The sequence below is a fragment of the Spermophilus citellus genome (genome assembly GCF_964194105.1).
Source record: "Spermophilus citellus genome assembly, chromosome: 9".
In the NCBI taxonomy this organism is placed as follows: Eukaryota; Metazoa; Chordata; class Mammalia; order Rodentia; family Sciuridae; genus Spermophilus; species Spermophilus citellus.
Window position 1 is genome coordinate 104,511,006 of NC_138191.1, and position 22,160 is coordinate 104,533,165.

At 41.5% G+C, this 22,160-nt stretch overlaps 2 protein-coding genes across 13 annotated transcripts in view; one reads left to right on the forward strand and one right to left on the reverse strand.

The window, feature by feature from the left end:
• Positions 1-248: 248 nt before the first annotated feature.
• Positions 249-5,627, forward strand: CCDC17 (coiled-coil domain containing 17; the record flags this gene model as incomplete). 6 transcript variants are annotated; one of them, XM_081307193.1, is made up of 13 exons in its annotated part: positions 249-422; positions 495-569; positions 692-863; positions 951-1,107; positions 1,202-1,285; positions 1,381-1,499; positions 1,769-1,882; positions 2,105-2,253; positions 2,376-2,473; positions 2,638-2,841; positions 3,014-3,224; positions 3,294-3,401; positions 3,674-5,627. In XM_081307193.1, the coding sequence occupies 13 exons, from the start codon at positions 249-251 to the stop codon at positions 3,779-3,781; spliced, it is 1,773 nt and encodes a 590-aa protein (XP_081163319.1). In that variant the 3' UTR covers positions 3,782-5,627. The 6 variants fall into 6 exon arrangements, with proteins under 6 accessions (XP_081163319.1, XP_081163315.1, XP_081163316.1 ...); XM_081307189.1 differs by having other exon boundaries at positions 249-569; positions 2,105-2,280; XM_081307190.1 differs by having other exon boundaries at positions 2,105-2,280; positions 3,014-3,401.
• Positions 5,628-5,739: 112 nt separating this feature from the next.
• Positions 5,740-22,160, reverse strand: part of NASP (nuclear autoantigenic sperm protein) — a 32,966-nt gene continuing 16,545 nt past the window's right edge. For 4 of the 7 annotated variants that reach the window (XM_081307180.1, XM_081307181.1, XM_081307184.1 and 1 more), the window contains exons 3-15: positions 21,001-21,111; positions 18,102-18,182; positions 16,676-16,785; positions 14,941-15,957; positions 9,572-9,651; positions 8,901-8,986; positions 8,719-8,792; positions 8,101-8,289; positions 7,851-8,017; positions 7,102-7,158; positions 6,922-6,999; positions 6,208-6,342; positions 5,740-5,923 (exon numbers count right to left, since the gene is read on the reverse strand). In XM_081307180.1, the coding sequence (XP_081163306.1) occupies positions 5,843-5,923; positions 6,208-6,342; positions 6,922-6,999; positions 7,102-7,158; positions 7,851-8,017; positions 8,101-8,289; positions 8,719-8,792; positions 8,901-8,986; positions 9,572-9,651; positions 14,941-15,957; positions 16,676-16,785; positions 18,102-18,182; positions 21,001-21,111 (2,266 nt within the window). In that variant the 3' untranslated portion in view covers positions 5,740-5,842. The remainder of the gene's footprint in view (positions 5,924-6,207; positions 6,343-6,921; positions 7,000-7,101; positions 7,159-7,850; positions 8,018-8,100; positions 8,290-8,718; positions 8,793-8,900; positions 8,987-9,571; positions 9,652-14,940; positions 15,958-16,675; positions 16,786-18,101; positions 18,183-21,000; positions 21,112-22,160) is intronic. The other 3 variants (XM_081307182.1, XM_081307186.1, XM_081307183.1) reach the window with 3 other exon arrangements.

Below are 22,160 nucleotides of genomic sequence, written 5' to 3' on the forward strand. Positions count from 1 at the left end.
GAAATGACCAAGGATGACCAAGTCATGGTTAGTCTAGAAGGTATCTAGTTGTAACAGACTGACACTTTTTCAAGCCTAGAGCTTCTCAAAGGTGGTAAGGTTACCCCACCCATTCTCCTAACCTGCCCAGGCCTGTAATTGCTGCCCAGGGAACTAAAGCTCCTCCCCAAACAAACCTGTGAAAGATCTAGACCTGAGCTTTTCCTTCTGCAGGACTAGGCTGGTGTCAGGAGGCAGTTTCCTTTAACATGGGCTCCAACTCTAGGGAGCCAGAGCTCTTGCCCTGTGGGTCCTGTGACATGGTTTTCCGCTCCGGGGCCCTGTTGGCCATCCACACTCAGCGCTTTTGCATTGGCCGCCTGACCCGGGAAGGGACAAATAGAGCACAGCCCTCCGTAGCTATGGAATCACCGGGTACCGCGGTAAGGAGGGGGCTGGTGGATATTCCAGAGAGCTGGGAGATCAAGATTTCTCATTTTGCATTCTGTTCCCAGGTTGTGTCGGGAGAACTCCAGGGCCGCTTGGACCAGGAGGCCAGCACATCTGCTCTAAAAAGGTTAACAGAGGAGGTAACACCCACCCAGCTTTCCCCAGAGCTATAAACTTGAAGCGGCCACCCCTTCTTTCGTAGCTTCAGATCATACATGGAGCAGATTATCCCAACAGAGATCGTGGATCACTGTAACTCCAGGTGCAGTGGCTGCGGCTGTCCTTACAGAAAATGGGACCCTGGATGACAGAAGGCCCCACCTCCGAGGTTGCAGGGAGCCCTAACGAGAGACTGCAGGCGCTGTATAGGACCCGCGCCCGGCGCGTGGCCGAGACGCAAGCGCAGAGCCGGGCACTGGAGCGACGCGGCAACGGTGAGGGAAGAGACGGGGATAGGGACTTGCTCCGCCCCTTGCCCGCGGGGTTCGAACGCGTTCCAACTCTGTCCCTTACTCCCTCAGAACTAAACTGGCGCCTCCAAGGTGGGCCCCAGGGAGGGATATCCCGCTTATTCGGTCTAGAACGGCAACTTCGAGAACTCCAGGCAGAGGCCGGGCAGACACGGGGAGCTCTAGAGATGTTGGAAACGCGCCTTCAAGAACTTCAGCCCCAGACCGGGTGAGACCCCCTCGGATGCCGGTCTGGAAGCGTGAGGCGGGGCCAGGGCGGCGGGAAGCCCTATTGGATGCGTGACGTCGTCTCTCCGCGCCAGGACTCGGCCAAATGCCTGGCGGGATGCTGAGCTCAATTGTCCGGTGCTGCAGGTCAACCCAGGAACCTTAGCTGCGGAGATCCGGTGAGGTCCGATGCGCGGGACGGGCCAGGGACGGAGTGCTGATCATCCTGGGAAGACTGTCTTACTTTCTTTCTGTACCCACCCCCGCTCCCTAGGGCCCTGCGTGAGGCCTACATGCGAGGCGGGGGCCGGGACCCCGGTGTTCTGGGCAAGATATGGCAGTTACAAGTGGAGGCGTCAGCACTGGAACTCCGGCGGTCGCAGAATCGCAGGGGTGAACAAGAGGGATCAAACAGGAGGACCTCTCCGCAGCGGTGGTCTTAGACCTGGGAGGAGAAGAGGGCGTGAGGGAGGATGTCATTGGCGTAGGAACCACCTGAGCAAAAACCCTGAGGTGTAGAAATCCTGGGTGACTGTAGCTAGAATATGAGCTGAAAGTCAAAAGACTTGTCCAGAGAGCTCTAAACACTGGAGACCTGCTCAGATCCGGACCGGCGTGGTCACCAGAGATCAAAGGTAACAGGTGAGACTTGTTCTTCGCAGATAAAGCAAGTGCAGCCTCGGGGGAGCTTCTAGTATTGGAAGCAGAAAACCGGCGCCTAGAGGAGAATATCCTGGCCTTGCAGATGCAGAGATGCCGGGCCCAGACGTTTTGGGGTCAGTGAGCACCCCAGCTTCATTCCAGCAGACCTAACTCAGGAGAAGGAGTGGAAGAATGATTCCTGGGGAATGAAACCCAAGTTTGTGCCCCCCTCAGTTCGTGTCCATGCAATCTCCATGTGTCCGTGTGTGTGTGTGTGTATGTGTGTCTGTGGCTTCTCAGTACAGTTACCTGCTTCCTCTGATGCAGGGGCACCCTAAGTCTTCCTCTGTTCCTAGGGCCCAGGGAGGCACAACTCCTGGCTGGTCCCAGCACAAGTCCATGGGGAAAGGGAGATCCCCCACACCTCCCTCCACCGGTGGCACCCCCACTGCCACCACTTCCAGGCTCCACAAACGTCCAGTTCTTGGGTGGTGCAGAAAAGGCTGTGAGGACCCGGGGATGCCAGGATGGGGTGAGGGGGAGTTGGGGGATGGTTCAGCTCTATGTGGTCAGGGGAGCATGGGCAGCCTGCAGACTTTCTGGAGAAGTCAGCTCATTTCCTCACAGCCACCACTTCCTGGAACCATGACAAAGAACCTGAGTCTGGACCCACACTTCCTTTTGCCCACATCTGATGTGCTGGGCCCTGCACCATACGACCCCGGGTGAGGCCTGCTCCCTCCTTGGACAACCCCTTTCACTTGTCCACTAATAAGTTAAGGAGAACTCCTAGGGCTGTCCAGTAGACTGGGTAGAGGGATGGTGAGAGGAGGATAGAGAAGGAGGGAGAGGAGTTTGATGTTTATGTACTCTGACTTGTGTCCCCTAGGGCTGGCTTGTTCATTTTCTATGACTTCCTTCGAGGCCTTGATGCTTCTTGGATTTGGGTGCAACTACTGACTGGCTTGGCCCGAGATGGACAGGATACAGGAGGGACCACAGCATTGCCCCCAGCCTTTTGCTTGCCCCCACCTCCAGCTCCTGGGCCCATGGGAAACTGTGCCATCCTTGCCAGCAGGCAGCCTGTGCCCAGGTCAGTTAAATGGGGTTTGTGACTTTGGTATTCTTGCCACAATTGAGTATGCCCCTCATCCTGAGTTTTCTCATCTATATAAAGGCCATTCATTGGCTCTGAGGATTAATTCCTAGGAAGTGTTTAGGAAGGGACTTCAACTCTGGCCTCTGACATTTTGATTGTTCTTCAGGCTGCCGCCATCACCGTCAGTATCTTTGGTGTGTGAGCTACAAGCCTGGCAGGGGTTGGCATGGGCTAGGGCACCACAGCCAAAGGCTTGGGCCTCGCTGGTGCTATTTGACCGGGATCAGCGTGTGCTAAGTGGCCGTTGGCGCCTTCCACTTCGGGCTCTTCCTGTGAACCCCAGCCTCAGCTTTGGGCAGCTGAATGGGATTCCCCAGGTCAGTGTGGAGGGTGGGGATAAGGTCTACTCCAAGGTACAGATAGAGTACCATTTCACCTCTCTCCAGGCAGGTCAGACTGAGCTCTTTTTGCGGCTGGTGAATGCAAGAGATGCAGATGTCCAGACATTGGCAGAGATTAATCCAACAAGTGCCCATGAGTACCAGTACCCACCGGTGAGGGCCCAGTTATAGCTAGAGGCAATATAAGTGGGTGGTTAATAGCCAACTGTTATTGATACTATGTGCCAGTCACTACCAATTGCTTTCTGTGCTTAATCCTCACAATCATCTGTTAGATAATGCAATGTAAACAAAATCAAAGCAAGAATTTACCAAGTTAACACTACCTTTTATTCACAGTAAGTTGATTCTAAGGTAGTTCAACTCCAGAACCTATGTTCCTTACCTATTTTTAGATTGTTGAAGAACCTGCTTATTTTCCACAGGTATCCATATCATCTTCACTGGAAACAAGTTCCCTCAGCCCCAAGGCTGGCTTTGCTGATCCCCCACCTCCTACAGAAAAGTCCTTTGGCAGAGAGAGTCAAGACTAAAGATGAAATTTTGAGCTATGACCGATCCCCACAGGGGAGCTAGAGGGAACCTGAGGCTTATTCCCAGACCTGTAGCTTTTACTACTCCATAAAGTTTAGAAGCAAATGAGCTTGTGAATTCTAACCACATCTGTATCACCTTTGGCAAGTAGTTGATCTTTCTCCAACTGTTTTCTTTTGTAACCATTTACTGAGGATTAAATGAATCTGTCAGGTATTTACAATATTACCTGGCACTTTCTTTTTGTAAAAGCCAACTTTAGTGCTAAATTTCATATCAGATTCATCAGGATTTTTTTTTCTTTTTCTTTTTAGTACTGGGGCTTGAACCCAGGTTACTCCACCACTGAGCTACACCCCCAGCCCTTTGATTTTTCACTAAATAGCCTGGGCCAGCCTCAAACTTGCAATCCTCCTCCCTTCCAAATAGTTGGGATCATAGCCAGGCATGTCTTTCTAATGACTTTTGCCTAGAAGCCTTTCAATAAAGAGGGAATTCCTGAGGCTTTAAAGAGAGATTCCAAATTAAGGCCCTAAGGCAATAATGTTATAGTTGAGAAAATTCCATATTGGGACTTCAAGACCTAAACATACAACATAAAAACATCTCTAAGAAGGAAATTCAGTCAAGATAAGCCAGATTCTGCAAATGTGAGTCAATGATCAGCCCAGAGACATTTTCTCTTGTATTAAGAAAATCCCTTGTAATCAGTGGCTCAGGAAGGAGGCTGAAGGAGGATTGCCAAGTGCAAAGCTGACCTCAGCAATTTAGCTGGGCCCTAAGCAATTTAGCAAGACCCTGTCACAAAATAAAAAAGGGCTGAGGAGGGCTGGGGTTGTAGCTCAGTGGTAGAGCCCCTTGCCTAGCATGTGTGAGGCCCTGGGTTCAATCTCCAGCACCACATAAAACAAAGGTTTTGTGTCCATCTACAACCAAAAATATTTTTAAGGGGTGGGGGGGAGCACCTGGGATATGACTGGTTAAGTACCCTTGCATTCAATCCCCAATACCACCTTTACAAAATGGGGTTGACTTGGGAGTCCTATATAGCTCCCTCAGCCTTTGATACTGGGTTGTTAAAACAGGAGATTCTAACTTATTAAACTAAGGGCTGTTGGCTGTTCCTCACACAAACCCTGTGCCCTGGACAACAGGCTTACATTTTGTTGTGTCTTGACCATCATCCCTGGAATCCAAAATTGGGATCCAAAAATTGCTGAGCCAATTTTTTGCTCTTAGCCCCATATCTCATACTGAAAAGCTCAAAAGCTCCAGGCAGCTCAGGATCCCATTGAAAGATCTTTAAGCACAATGCAAGACCAGGAGCTTTTTATTCACATCTTTATTTTGAGAAGTCAAAACTACAGACAGTGTTAACAATTCCAAGTTTAGATATTTTTCAATCTTTCTATACAGTAAATATCAAAACCAGCCAGCCTCCCCCCCCACACACACATTTTTCCAACCACATGTTGTCCATTACGTCAGTCACAGCCCGTTTTCTCTCTATAGTTCCACAGGGATCACTTTCTCCCCCAAGTCGTCTTCAGAATTCTTTTTCCAGGATAGGATATAACCCTAGATGGAGATGAGGTAAACTGAAGACAGGTACCACCAAAGGCCTGTTAGTCCATTTTCAGCACCAAACAGCAAGATCTTCACCAAATCTTGTTTTTGTAGCCCCCATCCAGGGACAGCACCACAAAGTCTGCAAGACAACTGAGTTCAGTCGAGTAACTTGATAAATATAGCACCGATGGAAACGAAAGGCCTATCTATAATCACACTTATTTTTATCACTTCCACATCAGACAGGAGTTGGCGTTAGAACTTCCAACAGAGATCAATACAGAAGTGGGGAGAAAAAGTACCTTTGGCCATTATAATATAAAACCGAGAGTGCCCCAAGGCATGGATTCAGCCAATATTTAAGAAAAAAACCATCAAAGCCTCAACCTTTGCTTACAATCTTTATTGAAGTTATACAAAAAGAATCCCCAAAAGTGAAAAAATACATTATATACAAAAACACTCTCTTGGGAGGAAGGTTCTGTTCCCTCTCAACATGCAGTGCTTTCAACTGTAGCTCCAGCCTCCACTGTCCCCTCCACTGCTGCCTGGCTTTCTGCCCGATTCTCAGCCTGAAAAACAAACAGGGAGCCTGGGCTTCAGTAACCTGGTTTAAACAAAGCCATCTTATACAAAAAACAGGTTTCAGGCAAGAGGAAATAAACACAGGTCTTCCAACTCTGCTTTGTTCTCTACATAGTTATCTGTACCAATAATCATACACTGCGTTTTGAAAAAGATCAATAGTAATGATCTTGCTGGCAAGGCTCAAGGTGGGAGCATGCACTTAGGAGTACTGATTTCTCCAATCCTTGAAAAGATGAGGGAAGAGGCCAATCCCTGCTTAACTGCCCACCTCTTCCTCCTCCTCCATGTTTTCGGAAACTTCATTTCCACCGGGGACAGCATCCCCGCTGCCTCCATTCACCTCTGGCTCCTGTTTGGCTTTCTTTGCATCATCTTTCCGGGGGCTCTCTTCTTCTGGTTTCCTCTAAAGATATAATTGTGAAGACTTCACAAATGTGCTTAACGTTTTTAAAAATACAACTTACAAAACACTTCCCTGTGGTACAGTAGGACTCACGGCTCTGTCTCTCCACCTACCCACAAGGGGCAGATACCAATCTGTATTGTGCAAAATAAAATTGGTCTGTCCCAACATATTCGTTGAGCCTCCTGACTAAAGGAAAAGTAGTGTAACTAGGATGAGGAGCAGAGATGTGAACATCTGGGGCTGGGTACGTACAGCTCAGTGGAACAGCACTTGCTTAGCATATGCAAGGCCTTGGATTTGATCACTAGAACCACACAATACAAGTAGAGAACAAGAGATGTGTATAAATTCCAGTACATGAGCCAGGAAACAAAGCAGGAGTAAAGAGACTCCCAACCCAGAGAAAAGAACTGTTGAAGTAACAAGCAGAAGAAGGCAGGCAGGAGTTCATGTATCAGGTCTGATGAACAACTTCTGACAAAGAAAACCTACTGGCTTCCAAAATCTGACTGATCCTCATAGTCCTTGGGCCATAGGAGTTTTCTAAATGAGGTAAACATTCACATGAAAATTTACCTTCTTTCTGACAAGGTGGGAAATATCAGTTACACAATTTGATGAGGAAGCACCATCTGTTGGTTTTCTACTGGCAATCTGACCAAAAAAAAAAAAGAAGGCTTTGTTAGCAATGTACAAACTATTGAGACAATCAGTGAGGCCTAATATTAAGTGACAAACACCTGAATGAATACCCACCATGGAAACTGAAGAACCTCCTCCACTACAAGTGAAACCTGAAGTAGAACTCTCCACCTGTGTGAAAGATGACAAATTCAAGTAGGTTCCCAGAGTTTTATAACAGGTACCCATCACAACAGCTGATTAATAACACTTGAAATCCTAGTGACGGCCATTTAGTAGGCAAGATCTTTCACACACTTGGGATTAAAAGCATCATTTATCCATATCGTGTCACCTCAGAGATAGAAATAATAGCTTATATTTACTAAGCAATTCCTATTTGTGTGGTACTATCAAGAGTACTTTACATGGGGCTGGGGATGTGGCTCAAGTGGTAGCGCGCTCGCCTGGCATGCATGCGGCCCGGGTTCGATCCTCAGTACCACATACCAACAAAGATGTTGTGTCCACCGAGAACTAAAAAATAAATATTAAAAAATTCTCTCCTCTCTCTCTCTTTAAAAAAAAAAGGGTACTTTACACATAGATACTATGATCCCTATTTTACAGATAAATCATCAATGGCAGAAAAATACCGATGGTCATACAAACCACACAGACAGAATTCCAAAATAGACAGTATGAATCCAGACAGTCTAGCTCCAGAACATTTGCTAACCACTGTACTATTTGACAGGAATAAGTAGATGAATTTTCATATTCTCTCTGACCACCAACTACCTAGAAACCAAGTTCCTAGCAAATGGAACATTAACAGTACCACAAACATTATTATGAAAACTTTAAAAAGAAAATGAACGGACCAGAGTAGCTTTCAGAGCCAATTCAGCTACATTCCCACTATGCTGGGACTCTTTCGCATCTTCTATCTTCTCTCTAATTTCAGGTAGTAATTCCTTCAACTCCTCAATTTCTTTCTCATAGTCAGTAGATGATCCTTCAGCCTCCTTCATCTGTTCATTTAGTACAGCTACAAAGAAGACGCATAAAAATTACCATAAAAGAATTTTTTTTTTGGAAAAGGGTCAATTGCTGGTAGCAGCTTCTACTCACCCATTCTCTTCTCAATGACTTTAATAGATTTGTTGAACTGTGCCACTGCCTCGTCATACTGAGAGTTATATCCATAGGCCAAACCAAGCTGGTAGTGAGTTTCTGCAAGAAGACGATCATGGGCTTCTAGATACTGCTCTTGCAGGTTTAGGCAAGCCTGGAACTCCTCCACAGCTTGGATATAGTTCTCTAAAAAGAAGAACAAGAATTGCCAGCACTTGTATGAAGTAGTTGCAGAATTCAGACCTGTTCTGCAGCAATATACCCATTTTGCTTTCATTTTGTTATTATCTACAGGACCCTTGGTTATGTAGAATGACAGAATGGCTTTTTAAAAATCCTGACAGGTGCTGGGCTTGTAGCCCAGTGGAAGAGCATGTGCTCTACACATTTGTGAGGTCCTGGCTTTGATCCACAACACCAAAAAAACAAAATCCTACTGAAAGATCAGAGTTATTTATTAAAAGATTGTTCACTGTTCTAGGATCATAGGAAACTCAAACCTACTATATTTTCAATGTCAACTACCTAACTATAATCAATCAAGCTGAATTACAGAGAATCTATTAAAGGAGGAATGGGAGAGGGACGTTAGAAAGTAAAATGAAAATGCATTACCAGATTCAACACTAACTTCTCCAAGTTTAAGATGTGCCTGTGCGGCATAAAGCTGGGCTTCTTTTGTTTCTTGCCTAAAAGAAGGAAACTGATTAGAAATCTTAATAATACTTGTCTAACCCTAATGGCTTTCTATTTATTTTCAACCAAATTCCCATCCTAAGAAGCAACAAGAGTTTTACCTTTTAAAAATGATCTTTGCTAAGTCCAGCATATCCCAAGCAAGCTCTAGGTTCCCAATCTCCTCTTCTTCATTTTCTTGAAGAGACTAAATATCCAAATCATTGTTATTAGGCAGAAGTATAAGACAAGCATTTTTCTACAGTATAAATCTAAATGTATAATGTATTATGACTTGAAAAAGTTATTTGCAATTCAAAATTCAGACTTTCTCCTCCCAAAATTTGCAGAATGGGTAAAAAAGTTTTCTCTCCTGATTCTCTTTGTGTCAGTAATATGTTGGATACTGTCATAATAGACAGGAAGCCCTAGGAATCAAAAGATCTGTCCATGGCCGTGGGCACAGGGCGGGGGGGGTGGGTATTGGGGCCTGAACTCATGGATGCTCTACCACTGAACTATTATATCCATCCCATTCTTTTTATTTTTTTTTTAATTTAAGACAGGATCTTGCCAATTTGCTAAGGCTGGCCTTAAACTTGCAATCATCCTGCCTCTATCTCCTGAGTCACTGGGACTACAGGTGCTTGGCACCCAGCTCAGATCTGTCCATTCTAAGCATGGATAGAGTCCTGATTCCTTACCAGTAGTGGGTATCTACAATAATCATGCCTACAGGAGTTAACGACAATCCTACAATAAGAGCAGATTACAGTATCAAACAACAACTTACCTTATTTTCAAGAATTGATTCATTTGGTGTTTCTTCTGCCTTGTCATTTTCTTTATCTTCCTCTTCTGAGCCTTCAGTTTCTACAAGCAAGAATTTCTCATTATTGAGAACGTTAACTAATGATACCTTCTGACTAGTCAGAGATTCCAGTAAACATCAGTCAACCTACATTTTGAGACAGGTTAGGCTAGATTCTAATCCAGTTAACATCTGATCTGATTCTAAAGTCAGTGGTTTCAATCTAATTCAAGTTTAATCTAGACTTAGAATGTGTAACCTTACAGTGTATGGGTTAGACCTTTGACAGTTAAAAGTCTAAAGCATTTTCTTGTAAAAGTTAACCTAAATCATTCTGAATGAGACTGACTTAGATACTGTCTCATTGACTAGAGGCTCCAATTTACTCAGTCAAAAGCAGATAGAGGCCTCAATCAGTGTTTCTGGGGTCTTTATGTGACTCGTTAGACAATACTAGTAAGCTCAGAAAATACCAAAAGCTAAATTATTCCAGTTCATTCAGAACAAGAATATGCAAGAGACTAGCTTTCCCACAATAAAGCTGTGGGGAAAAAAAGCATAGCTCTTACCAACTCTTGCCAATGAGCACGCCACAGACTCCAGCCAGCTCAAGCACACACAGAATTTAAGTGAGCAAACCAGGTATTTTAAATTATTCCATTTAAATTTGTAGTCATATCAACACTATTTCCTCATATTGAAATCCACTCATAAGTCAACTGCATGAAGAATACATTTTCAGTGATAAGATAGCTTAAACTTCAAAATGTTGAGTGATTAGAATGGGCTTTCTGTTGCTACAATTCACGAATTGGCTTAATCCAATTAAACAGTCTCAGGCTGGTTTCAAGCTCCTGGGCTCAGAGATCCTCCTACCACAGCCTCCTGAGTAGCTGGTATTACATGCCCATGCCACCAGCAAAAGATCTCAAATATTGTCTCCTAATAACCTAAATACAGCAATTAGGCCTTAGAGCCAAGAAGTCAGGTTAAAGGAGTTTTATCTGAACAGTGCTTTATGGTGGAAAACACGCACAGAAAATTCCTATGTATTAAAAATTATTGTAATGAACTAAAGTCCTCTAATAACTACACATTACAACCTAGTTAACAGTAAGCCCTATTTTAATCTGGAAGCTCACTTTTTTAACTTTCACTACAATACCAGTTCATCTACAATAGTCACCACCACACACCATTAATGATAACTTCTGACTAGTCAGGGATTCCAGTAAACATCAGTCAACCTACATTTTGAGACAGATGGGTACAGGTTTACTTCCCTAAGTTTGGACTACATAGTGGTTTTACTGACTCTTTCCATCCTCCAGCAGAATATCTAAGACAAATGAAGTAAAGCCTTTACTTCATTTGTCTTATCAACTCAAAAAATTAAACTTCATCCTCCCAATTTGCAGAGAAATTAAATTGACATTATTATTTTAAAAATACTTTTTTAGTTGTAGGTGGACACAATACTTCTATTTTATTTTTATGTAGTGCTGAGGATTAAAGCCAGTGCTTCACACGTGCTAGGTGAGCACTCTACCACTGAGCCACAATCCCAGCTCCAACACTGTTACTTTTTAAAAATTATCTGTTATCTGTTCCTACTCAAACCAGCATGCTAGACATCTAATTTAGCACAAAATCTTAATTACTTGGAATTTTACAAATTGAGAAACCTGCACCTAGCTATCTTTATGGGACGGTGGAGAAGGAGCTAGGTTTTGTTTTTTTTGGTATTGGAATTGAATTCAGGGACATATTACAACTGTCCCAATCCTTTTTGCTGAGGCTGGCCTCAAACTTGCAATCCTCCTGCCTCACTGGGATTACAAGACATGCACAACTGTACCTAACTATAAACTAGGTTAATGAGAAAGTCAATACTGTAAAACATTTCCCAACCCCGTAATGTATACTCAAATACTAATGACAATGCCCTGATATCCTCAGTATACAAATTTGTTAAAAATATCTTCCAGGCTTCTTTGAAAATAGAACACTATTTGTGATATGTACAGTGCATCCTTCAGAGAAAAAGAAATGCTACTTATGACCATGTAGTATCCTCAAAACATTATGGGCACAGAGTACAACCAGAAGAATAAAGACAAAAAGGTGCTAATTCTTGAGTGTTCTGGAACTCCCACAGAAGTCAAGTACCCACCCACAGGTTGGTCAGTAGAATCCATCTGAACACAACCAAGTTTTATGCCTACAATTTAAACTTCTGTTCACATACCAACCACATCTAACATGAAAATCAGGAAAGATGAGACCAGTTGTCTTTATCAGGGATATGAAAACCCCAAGAGGTAGCAAAGTCAAGAGGTAGTAGGAAATGTGGCTTTAAATTTTTTATTTTTTAGGTGTAGGACACAACACAATGCCTTTATTTTTACGTGGTGCTGAGGATCGAAACCGAGCCCCATCCGTGCTAGGCGGGCACTCTACCGCTGAGCCACAATCCCAGCCCCAAATATTTATTTTTTTAGTTTAGGTGGACACAATACCTTTATTTCATTTTTATGTGGTGCTGAGAATCAATAAATCTTTTTTTTTTTTTTTTAAACCAGGTACTGAACTCAGGAGCACTCAACCACTGAGCCACACACCCAGCCCTTTTTTGTATTTTATTTGGAGACAGGGTCTGAGTTGCTCAATGCCTCGCTAAGTTGCTGAGACTGGCTTTTCAATTCGAGATCCTCCTGTCTCAGGACCACCATGCCCAGAAGGACTTTAATTTTCTTTTAAGAGAATTTTTTAATATTTATTTTTCAGTTTTTGGTGGACACAATATCTTTATTTTATTTTTTTATGTGGTGCTGAGGATCGACCCCAGAGCCCACACATGCCAGGCAAGCGCGCTACCGCTTGAGCCACATCCCCAGCCCCAGGACTTAATATTTTTAAATGAAGAGAGAAAACCACATTCAAGATCTGTGGACTAGGGCTGGGATTGTGGTTCAGCAAAGATTTGTGGGCTAGTGATTTGTGTCTCAGTGATACAGCGCTTGCCTGGCACGTGTGAAGCACTGGGTTTGAACCTCAGAACCACATAAATAAAACAAAAAACAAATCTGTGGACTAGTGTTGTCACATAAAGAGGAAGAAAGCACAGAAATCAGCTGGACCCTAAAGCCAGACTGAGCACCTAGTCCTCTCTATTGACTAGGGCAAATTACTTCTTTCTCCCATTTCTTCATCTATAAAATATGGGACTCTCTACTGTCATTTATAAGTTATCTGCCACAAAACCACTAAAACACCGCTTTTTAAAAGTGCGAGGGCAGGGGGTTTATGGTTCAGTTGCTAGAATACTTGCCTGAGACTTTTGAAGGGATTTTAAAAATGTGACCAGAATGTTTCTGATAAGAGACAGGGAGAAGAGAAAGGGTGAAAGCTGCCTTCTTCAATATGAGGTAGTGTGGAAAGAATAGTATATTCAAGGCATATCTAGTACTACAGTCTTGACCATAAACAAGTCACATGACCTTTATGCCTCAATAAGTAGAGTGTAATATTCTCTATGAAGTGGTATTGTTTTAGGGTAAGGAGAGGTGCATGCCTGTAATCTCGGCTACTCAGGAAGCTTGAGGCATAAGGATTGCAAGTTCAAGGCCAGCCTCCACAACTTTGTGAACTCTGTCTCAAAAAGAGTGGGCTGAAGATTTAAATCAATTCCCAGTACTGGAAAAAATGAAAACCTGAAGATAAATAGTATTATTTTAGAATTAGGAAAAAAAAAAATGAGTTGTATGATGTTATTTACAAACTGATAGTTTATCAAAGTTTGGTCACTAAGATCAAGGACTAGGGGTGCACAGCTCAGCAGTAGAGGAAATGCCTGGCATATATGAAGCCCTAGGTATGATCCTCACTACCACACCAAAAAAAAAAAAAGAAGAAAGAAGGAAAAAGATCAAGACGTGAGAAGTTTTTAAAAGTTGAATAATTCAGTTCTGCACTTCTTCCCTAAATAATTCCTAATCCTTGAAAATTAGCCCAACAGAGACCCAGCAAGCTATTATAACCCCAACTACTCAGGAGGCTGAGGCAGGCAGTTTCAAGTTTGAGACAACCCCCGGCAATTTAACAAGACTGTAAAACAAAAAGGGTTGGGAATATAGCTCAGTGGTGGAGCACTTGTTAGCATGTGTGAGGTGCTGCATTCCTATACCCAATATCACAAAAATAAAATTTTAAAAAGAGAGAGAAGCCCAATGGCATTACCATTTAGCCAATTCCCTTCTGGTTACTAGCATGTGCTGGTTGGAGTGCAGAGGCTTGCACATAGGTAAAAGTAGTTTACCAGAATAATCTCCAAGAAAGAAAAGATGTGACTCTGAGATTTTAACTTAAGAGTACTCCTGAAATAGTCTGGCAATTTTAATGAGTAATAGCAATTAACTGGAATATACCTGTATTTATTAACACCAATGTTAGATGAACCTTAAATGCAGCAGAATCCTCAAATAATAGCACAACTTAAGTCAGACGTGCCAATTACTAATTAGGCTTATGTATCTTGATGAGAATGAATCACAATTAGACATTTAATAACACTATAGAAAAGCATTCATACTTGTTAACATTCTAGGTAACAAAAGTTTTAGTTCAGCAGCCAAAGCAAACATGAAATGAGGGGAGAAAGCAGCAAGAAGGCTAACTGCTAAGTTTTTTGTCGTTTCTTTTGCCTAGGAGAAGGACTGTTTTAGCAGTGTCAGTAAATCTTTAAAGATTTTCTGAAGACTAAAGGGGAGATGCCAGAATTTTTTTTTTTTTAACTCTGATAGAACATTCAAGATTAACTGCCTTCATTTAAATGGCATGCCTGCTTAAATGTACCAAATTCAGTGGATTCTACTGCTGTTCCTGCTTCCTAATGCAGAGAAAAGAAACCATGTGAACAGTACATTGTGAACAATAATTTAAAAATCCAGAGGCATGCAAAGTGAACATCCATTCAGCATTCTCTGCCAGCCTAGCCCACTATTTCCTTACCTACCCCACCCCCTCTCATCCACCTTTTCCATTCTTTTATTGGCTAGTATGGTACAAGTTACTGATTGCTAGCCAAGTTTCAGAAATCACAGTAAAAGACCTATTTTGCAGTTAGTAAAAGCATTAGTCTATAAGCCAGCTGAAGACAACTTGCTGCTTTTGATTTAACTTGCTCAACTTATCCCAACCTTCTTAAACTAATCCCATTTTCATTTTAGCCCTTTCCTAATCCTAAGGCAGACGGAAAATCCTGAATGGAAGGCTGACTTTTACCCATTATTATTAGTGAGTCAAATCCAGAATGTACTCCACCCACTGCAGCTCTTGCATATCCCGGTTACCTTCACCCTCTTTCATCTGTTCTTCTCTCTCTTCTGTCTCTTCATTAGCAGCTATCTTAACTTTGTCTTCAGGTGTTTTCTCTGTGGCCCTCTGGGCTACCTTGGTCTCAACCCCATCTCCAGCTGCCTCAGACTCTTCTACAGGCAGCTTAGTCTCCTCCTGGCTAGGAATTAGCTCTGCCCTGACCTTCTCCTCTACCTCTGAGCCATCTTTTGTTTCTGTCAATCTTTCTACAGAAGTCTTTGGTTCAATAGGAGTCTGATCTCCTGCAGCTGACAGTCCATTGAATGCAACATCTTTAGAGAAAACTGTGCCTTCCTGCCCTGGCTTCTCAGAGACCTCTGATCCAGCCTCTGCAGCTGAGACCTCTTCAGCTTCTGTTGTCACCACCTCTGACTCTTCAGCAGAATGTACTTCTTGCTCTACCAGTTGCTCAAGAACAGCCTTTCCTGGGTCATTTTCAGAGGTAGCTACTGGTTCCTTTACTTCATTCCCACCCACATCCACTGGCTTGACTGTTGGCTCTACAGATTCTGCTTCTACCTCCACTGCAGTGCCCTGCTTTTCTAGAGTCACTATAGGCTGCTCTTCTGAAGCTTCCTCTGGCTTCTCCTCTATACTCACAATTACTTCTCCCTGCTTCTCCTGACCTCCTTTTTCTCTGCACTCTTCTTTCTCAACTTCAGTTCCAGAAACTGATTTTCCTTCCTCAGCATCTGATGCTTCCTGTTCTGGCTTCTCAGAAGTGACCTCAGGTTCATTCAGTCCTTCTGGTGCTGATGCTCCTTTTGCCTCTTCAGAAGTTTCAGTTAACTGATTTGAAGTCGATTCAACTTTTTCTTGTAACTTCTCTGCAGGCTCACTTATATCCATATCTTCTCTTCCACCCTTCTCCATTTCATTCTCCTGTTCTTTACCAGTTTCAGGCTTTGCCAAAGACTTGCATTCTGTTTTTTTGGCTTCTTTTTCTCCCATGGCGTCATAAACCTGTTCTCTCAACTCTTCCCTTGCTTCCTCTACATGGTTAAAGAACATTAAGCATAAACATGTCTTCGAGTTTAATGATAAAAGCATAAATGGAAACTAAAAACACATTCCCTTAAACCCTCACATGGCCTGGTTTAAGATTTAGCAGATGGCCTAAAAATTTTTATCTGCCCCCTTGAGAAAAGCAAAGGAAAGACAGTCTCAGCTAGCAGAGTAACTTAATGCAAAGGAAACCAAAGCACCTTAAACTAGATACTCTATTATTTTGCTGTGAGCATTCTGATTACCAGTTAGGTAAAAGATGCCAAGCTTTTCATTCTATTTTAAACATTTCATTCTATTTTCATTTTATTTTAAACCTCTACCTGATTTGTAAAATGCTAGTAGCCAAACTCAGCTGAGAAATATTCAATTTTTCTTAAACACAAGAAATGTAAAAGGGCTCCAAAAACATTACTATTAATTGAACTTCACAAACCATTTTTAAAAAATATACATTTAATGTCTTAATATTTAAGACACCTATTTAAATGACCATATTTGTTTAATAAATTAAGTTATCCTCTCACAAAAGCCTGCTGTCACTTTCATTAATGGGCTACCCCCATTGCAGTCTCTCCCAGATGCAGGTATAACCCCAAGCATCTTAGGAGAGACCAGCCAGGGCAGGGAGAGCCCTATTTCCATCACTTGTATACAAGATACAAGGCATCGCGTCTCTTAAATGTCATGTGCAACTCCACATACCATCTATGTTATCGTTATTTTCTACCAGAGACTCATCTTCTGTTTTTTCTCCTTCTTCTTCTTCCACATGCACACCTTCCAAGGCATTTCCCAACACACCATTCTCCATTCTAGGAGAACAAGAGGAGAAAGCACCAAAGATTTAACAGCTACAACTTGACGATGTAGCCTACATTACAAAAGCAACAGACAAGTAAGCAAGTTCAGGGAATATAATACTATACATATTCCTATGAAAGGCAATTATCAAAACTTCTAATATAAATTAAGGCTGCAAGAATGCTGAAAGAAATGAGTACACTGCTCATCAAGCCACGTGAAAAGCACTATGAGTCCTGTAAAAATGACACATATTCATTCTTTTTTAAAAATTCATTCTTTTAAAACAGAGCCATAAGTAGTTCCCAAACTTTCATCTACCCCCACTTCTTTGGATAAACACTAACATTCTGGCAATAGTTTCACAGCAAATCAGAGTGCTCTAATTATTACAAGATAACAAACTTACCAGAACTGAGATTAAATAAATGACACATCATTTGCTTGGCTGCATATCCTCAATATACTTTATTCTGACTAATAAATTCTGGTGAATAATATCCAAAAACTTTCCAACAGAAAGACTACTTGGGATTATTATTTACTAGATATCCTCACATGCTACTTACTTCAAACTCCAATAAGCCCTTATTGGTGCTTTTAAGGGTTTATTATTCTATACTGAACTTTGATCAATTATTACCCATTCACAAATGAAAAGATCTTTGCTTCTAATGATCACAAGTCAAACTTCAATTATTCTTTTTTTTTTTTTTTCTTTTGGTACCAGGGATCAAACTCAGCACCACTTGACCACTGAGCCACATCCCCAGTCCTATTTTGTATTTTGTTTAAAGATAGGGTCTCGGGCTGGGGATGTGGCTCAAGCGGTAGCGCGCTCGCCTCGCATGCGTGCGGCCCGGGTTCGATCCTCAGCACCACATACCAACAAAGATGCTGTGTCCGCCGAGAACTAAAAAATAAATATTAAAAATTCTCTCTCTCTCTCTCACTCTCTCTCCTCTCTCTCTTTAAAAAAAAAAATAAAAATAAAAAAAACAAAGATAGGGTCTCACTGAGTTGCTTACTGTCTTGCTTTTGCTGAGGCTGGCTCTGAACTCACTATCCTCCTGTCTCAGCCTCCCAAGCAGCTGGGATTACAGGAACATGCCATTACATATGGCCAGTAATTTTATTCTTTAAATCGTTACAATTTCCATCAATATTTCAAGCTCTTTCATAACCCACTTTTCTAGGTAAAACAAGTCTAGCTTACTCATGTAAAATCACAAAGCTAGTAAACAATCTTAGCAAACAAGGAAACTTTCATTTTTAAATAGATCGAAGTTATGCAAAACATTCTACTAATAATCTAAGAAAAACATACCTTGCTAATTCCAATAGTGATTTTCCATAGAAAAAGAAGGCTTCTCCACATTCATTAGCAGTTTCTCCATACTTCTTACCTCTACAAAAATAATAGACAGCTAAAATCTGAACGTTATTATTTTTTTAATTTTTTTTTTTAGTCATAGTTGGGCATAATAGCTTTATTTTATTTGTCTTGCCTCACACATGCTAGCCTCACATGTGCTAGGTGAGCTCTACCGCTAAGCCACAACCCCAGTCCCTGAACATGTTATTAACATTAATGATGCATGCAGTTAATGTTATATCTATATATAATTCTAAGTGATACCAATTTGTTACAGTTAGCGTATACTCTAACAGCCAAATTATATTAATACATATTCTTCCTGCCACAAGATAATGGACCATAATAGTTAAGATGACCTTGGCTGGGACCTAGACATTGAGAGATGATTACAGAAAGGCATCATGATATAAAGAACATGATCTCTGGAGTGAGACTACCTGAGCACAAAGCTTACCTCTAATCGTTAACTGTACAACCTTGGCAGATTACTCATTTTCAGTGCCTTAGTTTTGAGAAAGATGAGATTGTAAAATGGAAATGTACATAACTATTGGTAGCCCACGCCTGTAATCCCAGCAGCTCGGGAAGCTGAGACTTGAGGATCTAGAGTTCAAAGCCAGCCTCAGTAACAGTGAGGTGGTAAGCAACTCAGTGAGACCCTGTCTCTAAATAAAATAACAAATAGGGCTAGCGATGTGGCTCAGTGGCCAAGTGACCAAGTGACCTTTGAGTTCAATACCTGGTACCCCCCCCAAAAAAGACAAAGCTGGGGTTGTAGCTCGGTGGTAGAGCACCTGCCCAGCATGTGTGGGTACTGAGTTCAAACCTCAACACCACATAAAAATAAAGATATTGTGTCCATCTACAATTTAAAACAAAAAAAGAAATCACATTAAGTGTGATAAATGGGAAGGAAGAGAGATTTCTAAGACAAGATCAGTTTTCATAGAGTAAAAGACCTCTAGGCATCTAGACAAATGAACTTAAAAACCCATTTTTTTAACATAAAAACATCTAAATACTTATCAGATAAGAAGTAAGCTCCAACTCTAGCACACCACTAAATACCAGAAGCTTAATTCATTAATCCCAGGTAAAGATGATCAAAGAGGCCAGAGGTCAGGGACAAGACAAGAGATTATTGTGGACCTCCAGGAATAGTACGCAGTTCTGGATGTTGGGAGGAATTGGGCTAGGAAAAAAGTGAGCTTCAAATCTGAAACCCACTGGGTATGGTGGTGTACACCTGTAACCCCAGCGGCTCAGGAGGCTGAAACAGGGGGATCACAAGTTCAAAGCCAGCCTCAGCAATTTAGCAAGGTCCTAAGCACCTCAGCGAGCCCATCATTAAATAAAATACAAAAAAGGGCTGGGGATGTGACTCGGTGGTTGACTGCTACTCAGTTCAATCCCTGGTACCAAGAGAGCAGTGGGGGGGACTGAAACTCATAAATGCTTCATATTATGGGTATTTCTTTCCTTTTTTATCTCTCTACCACATTTTCTGTTTCTTTTCTTTTTGCAGTGCTAGGGATTGAACTTGGGGCCTTACACATGCTAGGCAAGCCACTGAGCATATCATCAGCCCCGTGACTATTTCTTTTATAAGGAAAATTTCTTCACAAAAGCTGAATGAAGGGGCTGGGGATGTAGCTCAGTGGTATAGCACTTGCCTAGATCCTCAGCACTCTCTCTCTCTCTCTCTCTATATATATATATATATATATGATGTTGTGTCTATCTACAACTAAAAAAATTTTTTTTAAAAAAAGGTGAATGGGGCTGGGGATGTGGCTCAAGCGGTAGCGCGCTCGCCTCGCATGCGTGCGGCCCGGGTTCGATCCTCAGCACCACATACCAACAAAGATGTTGTGTCCGCCGAGAACTAAAAAATAAATATTAAAAATTCTCTCTCTCTCTCTCTCTTTAAAAAAAAAAAAAAAAGATGAATGAAATGTAACCAACTAATTAGGAAACGTGATTGATCTTCACCTGCTGTTGATAATACCATATTAGAGGAAACTAGCTCAAACAAAGTTGTAAAGGAAAAGTGTTTAAGACTTAAAGATTTAACATTCAAGGACTGGGGAGTAGTTCAGTGGTTTCAATCCTCTGTGTCACAAATAAATAAATATGCAATATGGGGGGAAAAAATGTAACTTACTCCCTGCCTTTTTTCTCTCTCAGATCTGGAGGAACATTAAAATGTTTGAGAAGGGATGGAGTGTAGGCTCAATGGTAGAACACTTCCTTAATGTGCAAAGCCCTTAGTTTGATACATAGCACCATTTAAAACAGAAATAATTGGGAAAGCCCTGAATAAGCTAGGCCAAGTTGGTTCCCTTAATTAATTGTGACTGGAATACAATTTACCTTATAAGAAAAATCAAAGGTTGAAAATAGGGCTGGGATGTAGCACAGTGGTAGCCCACTTGTCTAGCATGCACAAGGCACTTCAATCCCCACACTGCCAAAAGAGATAATATATATATATCTATATATATAGATATATATAGATATATATATATATATCATCAAAGGTTGAAATTGCTCAGTAATATTTGGTTTTATACTTACAGGAGTAAACTCCAACATAAAAAACAATCAGTTTTGGGTTTTTTGCAATGCTGAGAATTGAACTAGAGCTTCTTATAGATTAGGCAAGTACTGTACCACTGAGCTACAACCCAGCCCTTGCTCCCCTTGCTCTTCATTATTTTCCCCCATAGAACAACTTTCTTTTTCCCCTGGTGGTGGTGCCACTGGAGATCAAACTCAGGACTATGTGCTAAAACAACTTTAAGGATTATTGGGAAAATATTACATATAGTAAACACACCATACTTACAAAAGACTAGCTGCTTCCTGGAATGCATTGACAGCTGCTGGAATATCCCCCATCACTAGATGTTTCTGTCCTAATCCCAATAGTCTTTTAGCTTCACTATCCACATCCAGGCTGCAAGAAAGATTTTAGTGTCAGATATTACTTAAATCAACATTTATTGAATACCTGCTACACTTAAACCATAAATTTTTTGATCCTGTAGTAAGATCTAGCTAACTCACATTTATTTACCACTGCAAAACCAAAGAAACCTTTCCAAATTCCCAGAAGCTTCACTAGAATATTTTAAAGGTTTGTCTACTCACAAAGCCTACACTGCATATTACTTTAAATATTTACTAATTAACAAATAAAGAAATCAAAGGAACTATTAATTCATACAAGTTGTACTAGCTAAAAGAAAAAAAATCAAAAAAAAAAAACTTTAGTAAATAGGGCAAGAGGCAGTGATCTAGTGTGGTATTAGTGTAAAGAAAGGCAAATAGGTCAAATAGAACAGAAAATAAAAACAAATCTACACACATACTGCCAATTTTAGGTGGACACATTATTTTGTTTTTATGTGGTGCTGAGGATCAAACCCAGTGCCCCATGCATACTAGGAGAGCACTCAACCTCTGAGCCACAACGTCAGCCCTGTGAAGCTCAATTCTTATCTCACACCTTAATAAAAAAAAATTAACTTGAAATGGATCACGGGCTTTCTAAATTTAAGATGTTAAAACCTTTTAACTCCTAAGAGAAAAAAATTACAAAACTTTGGGTTTGGTAAGACTTCCTAATCACGAGAGAAAAGTACTAACTTTTTTTTTCATCAATAAATCAGACCTTTAAACTGAAAAACTGGCTTGTTTAAAACAACACTTAATTTCTTAAAAAGGCAAATATGCCAAACATGGTGACACAAACTTGTAATCCTAGCAGCCTGAGAGGCTGAGGCAGGAGGATCATGAATTTAAAAAGCCAGCCTCAGCACCTTAGCAAGGCCTTAAACAATTTAATACATAAAAAATATAAAAAGGGCTAGGAATGTGGCTCAGTGGTTAAGCTGGTATAAAAAAATAAAAACTTTTAAAAAGGAAAACTTCAAAGTAGGAAAATACATATGCAAAACTTCTATGTGACAAAGCACTTTAATAAGCATATGATGGTAAAGTGAA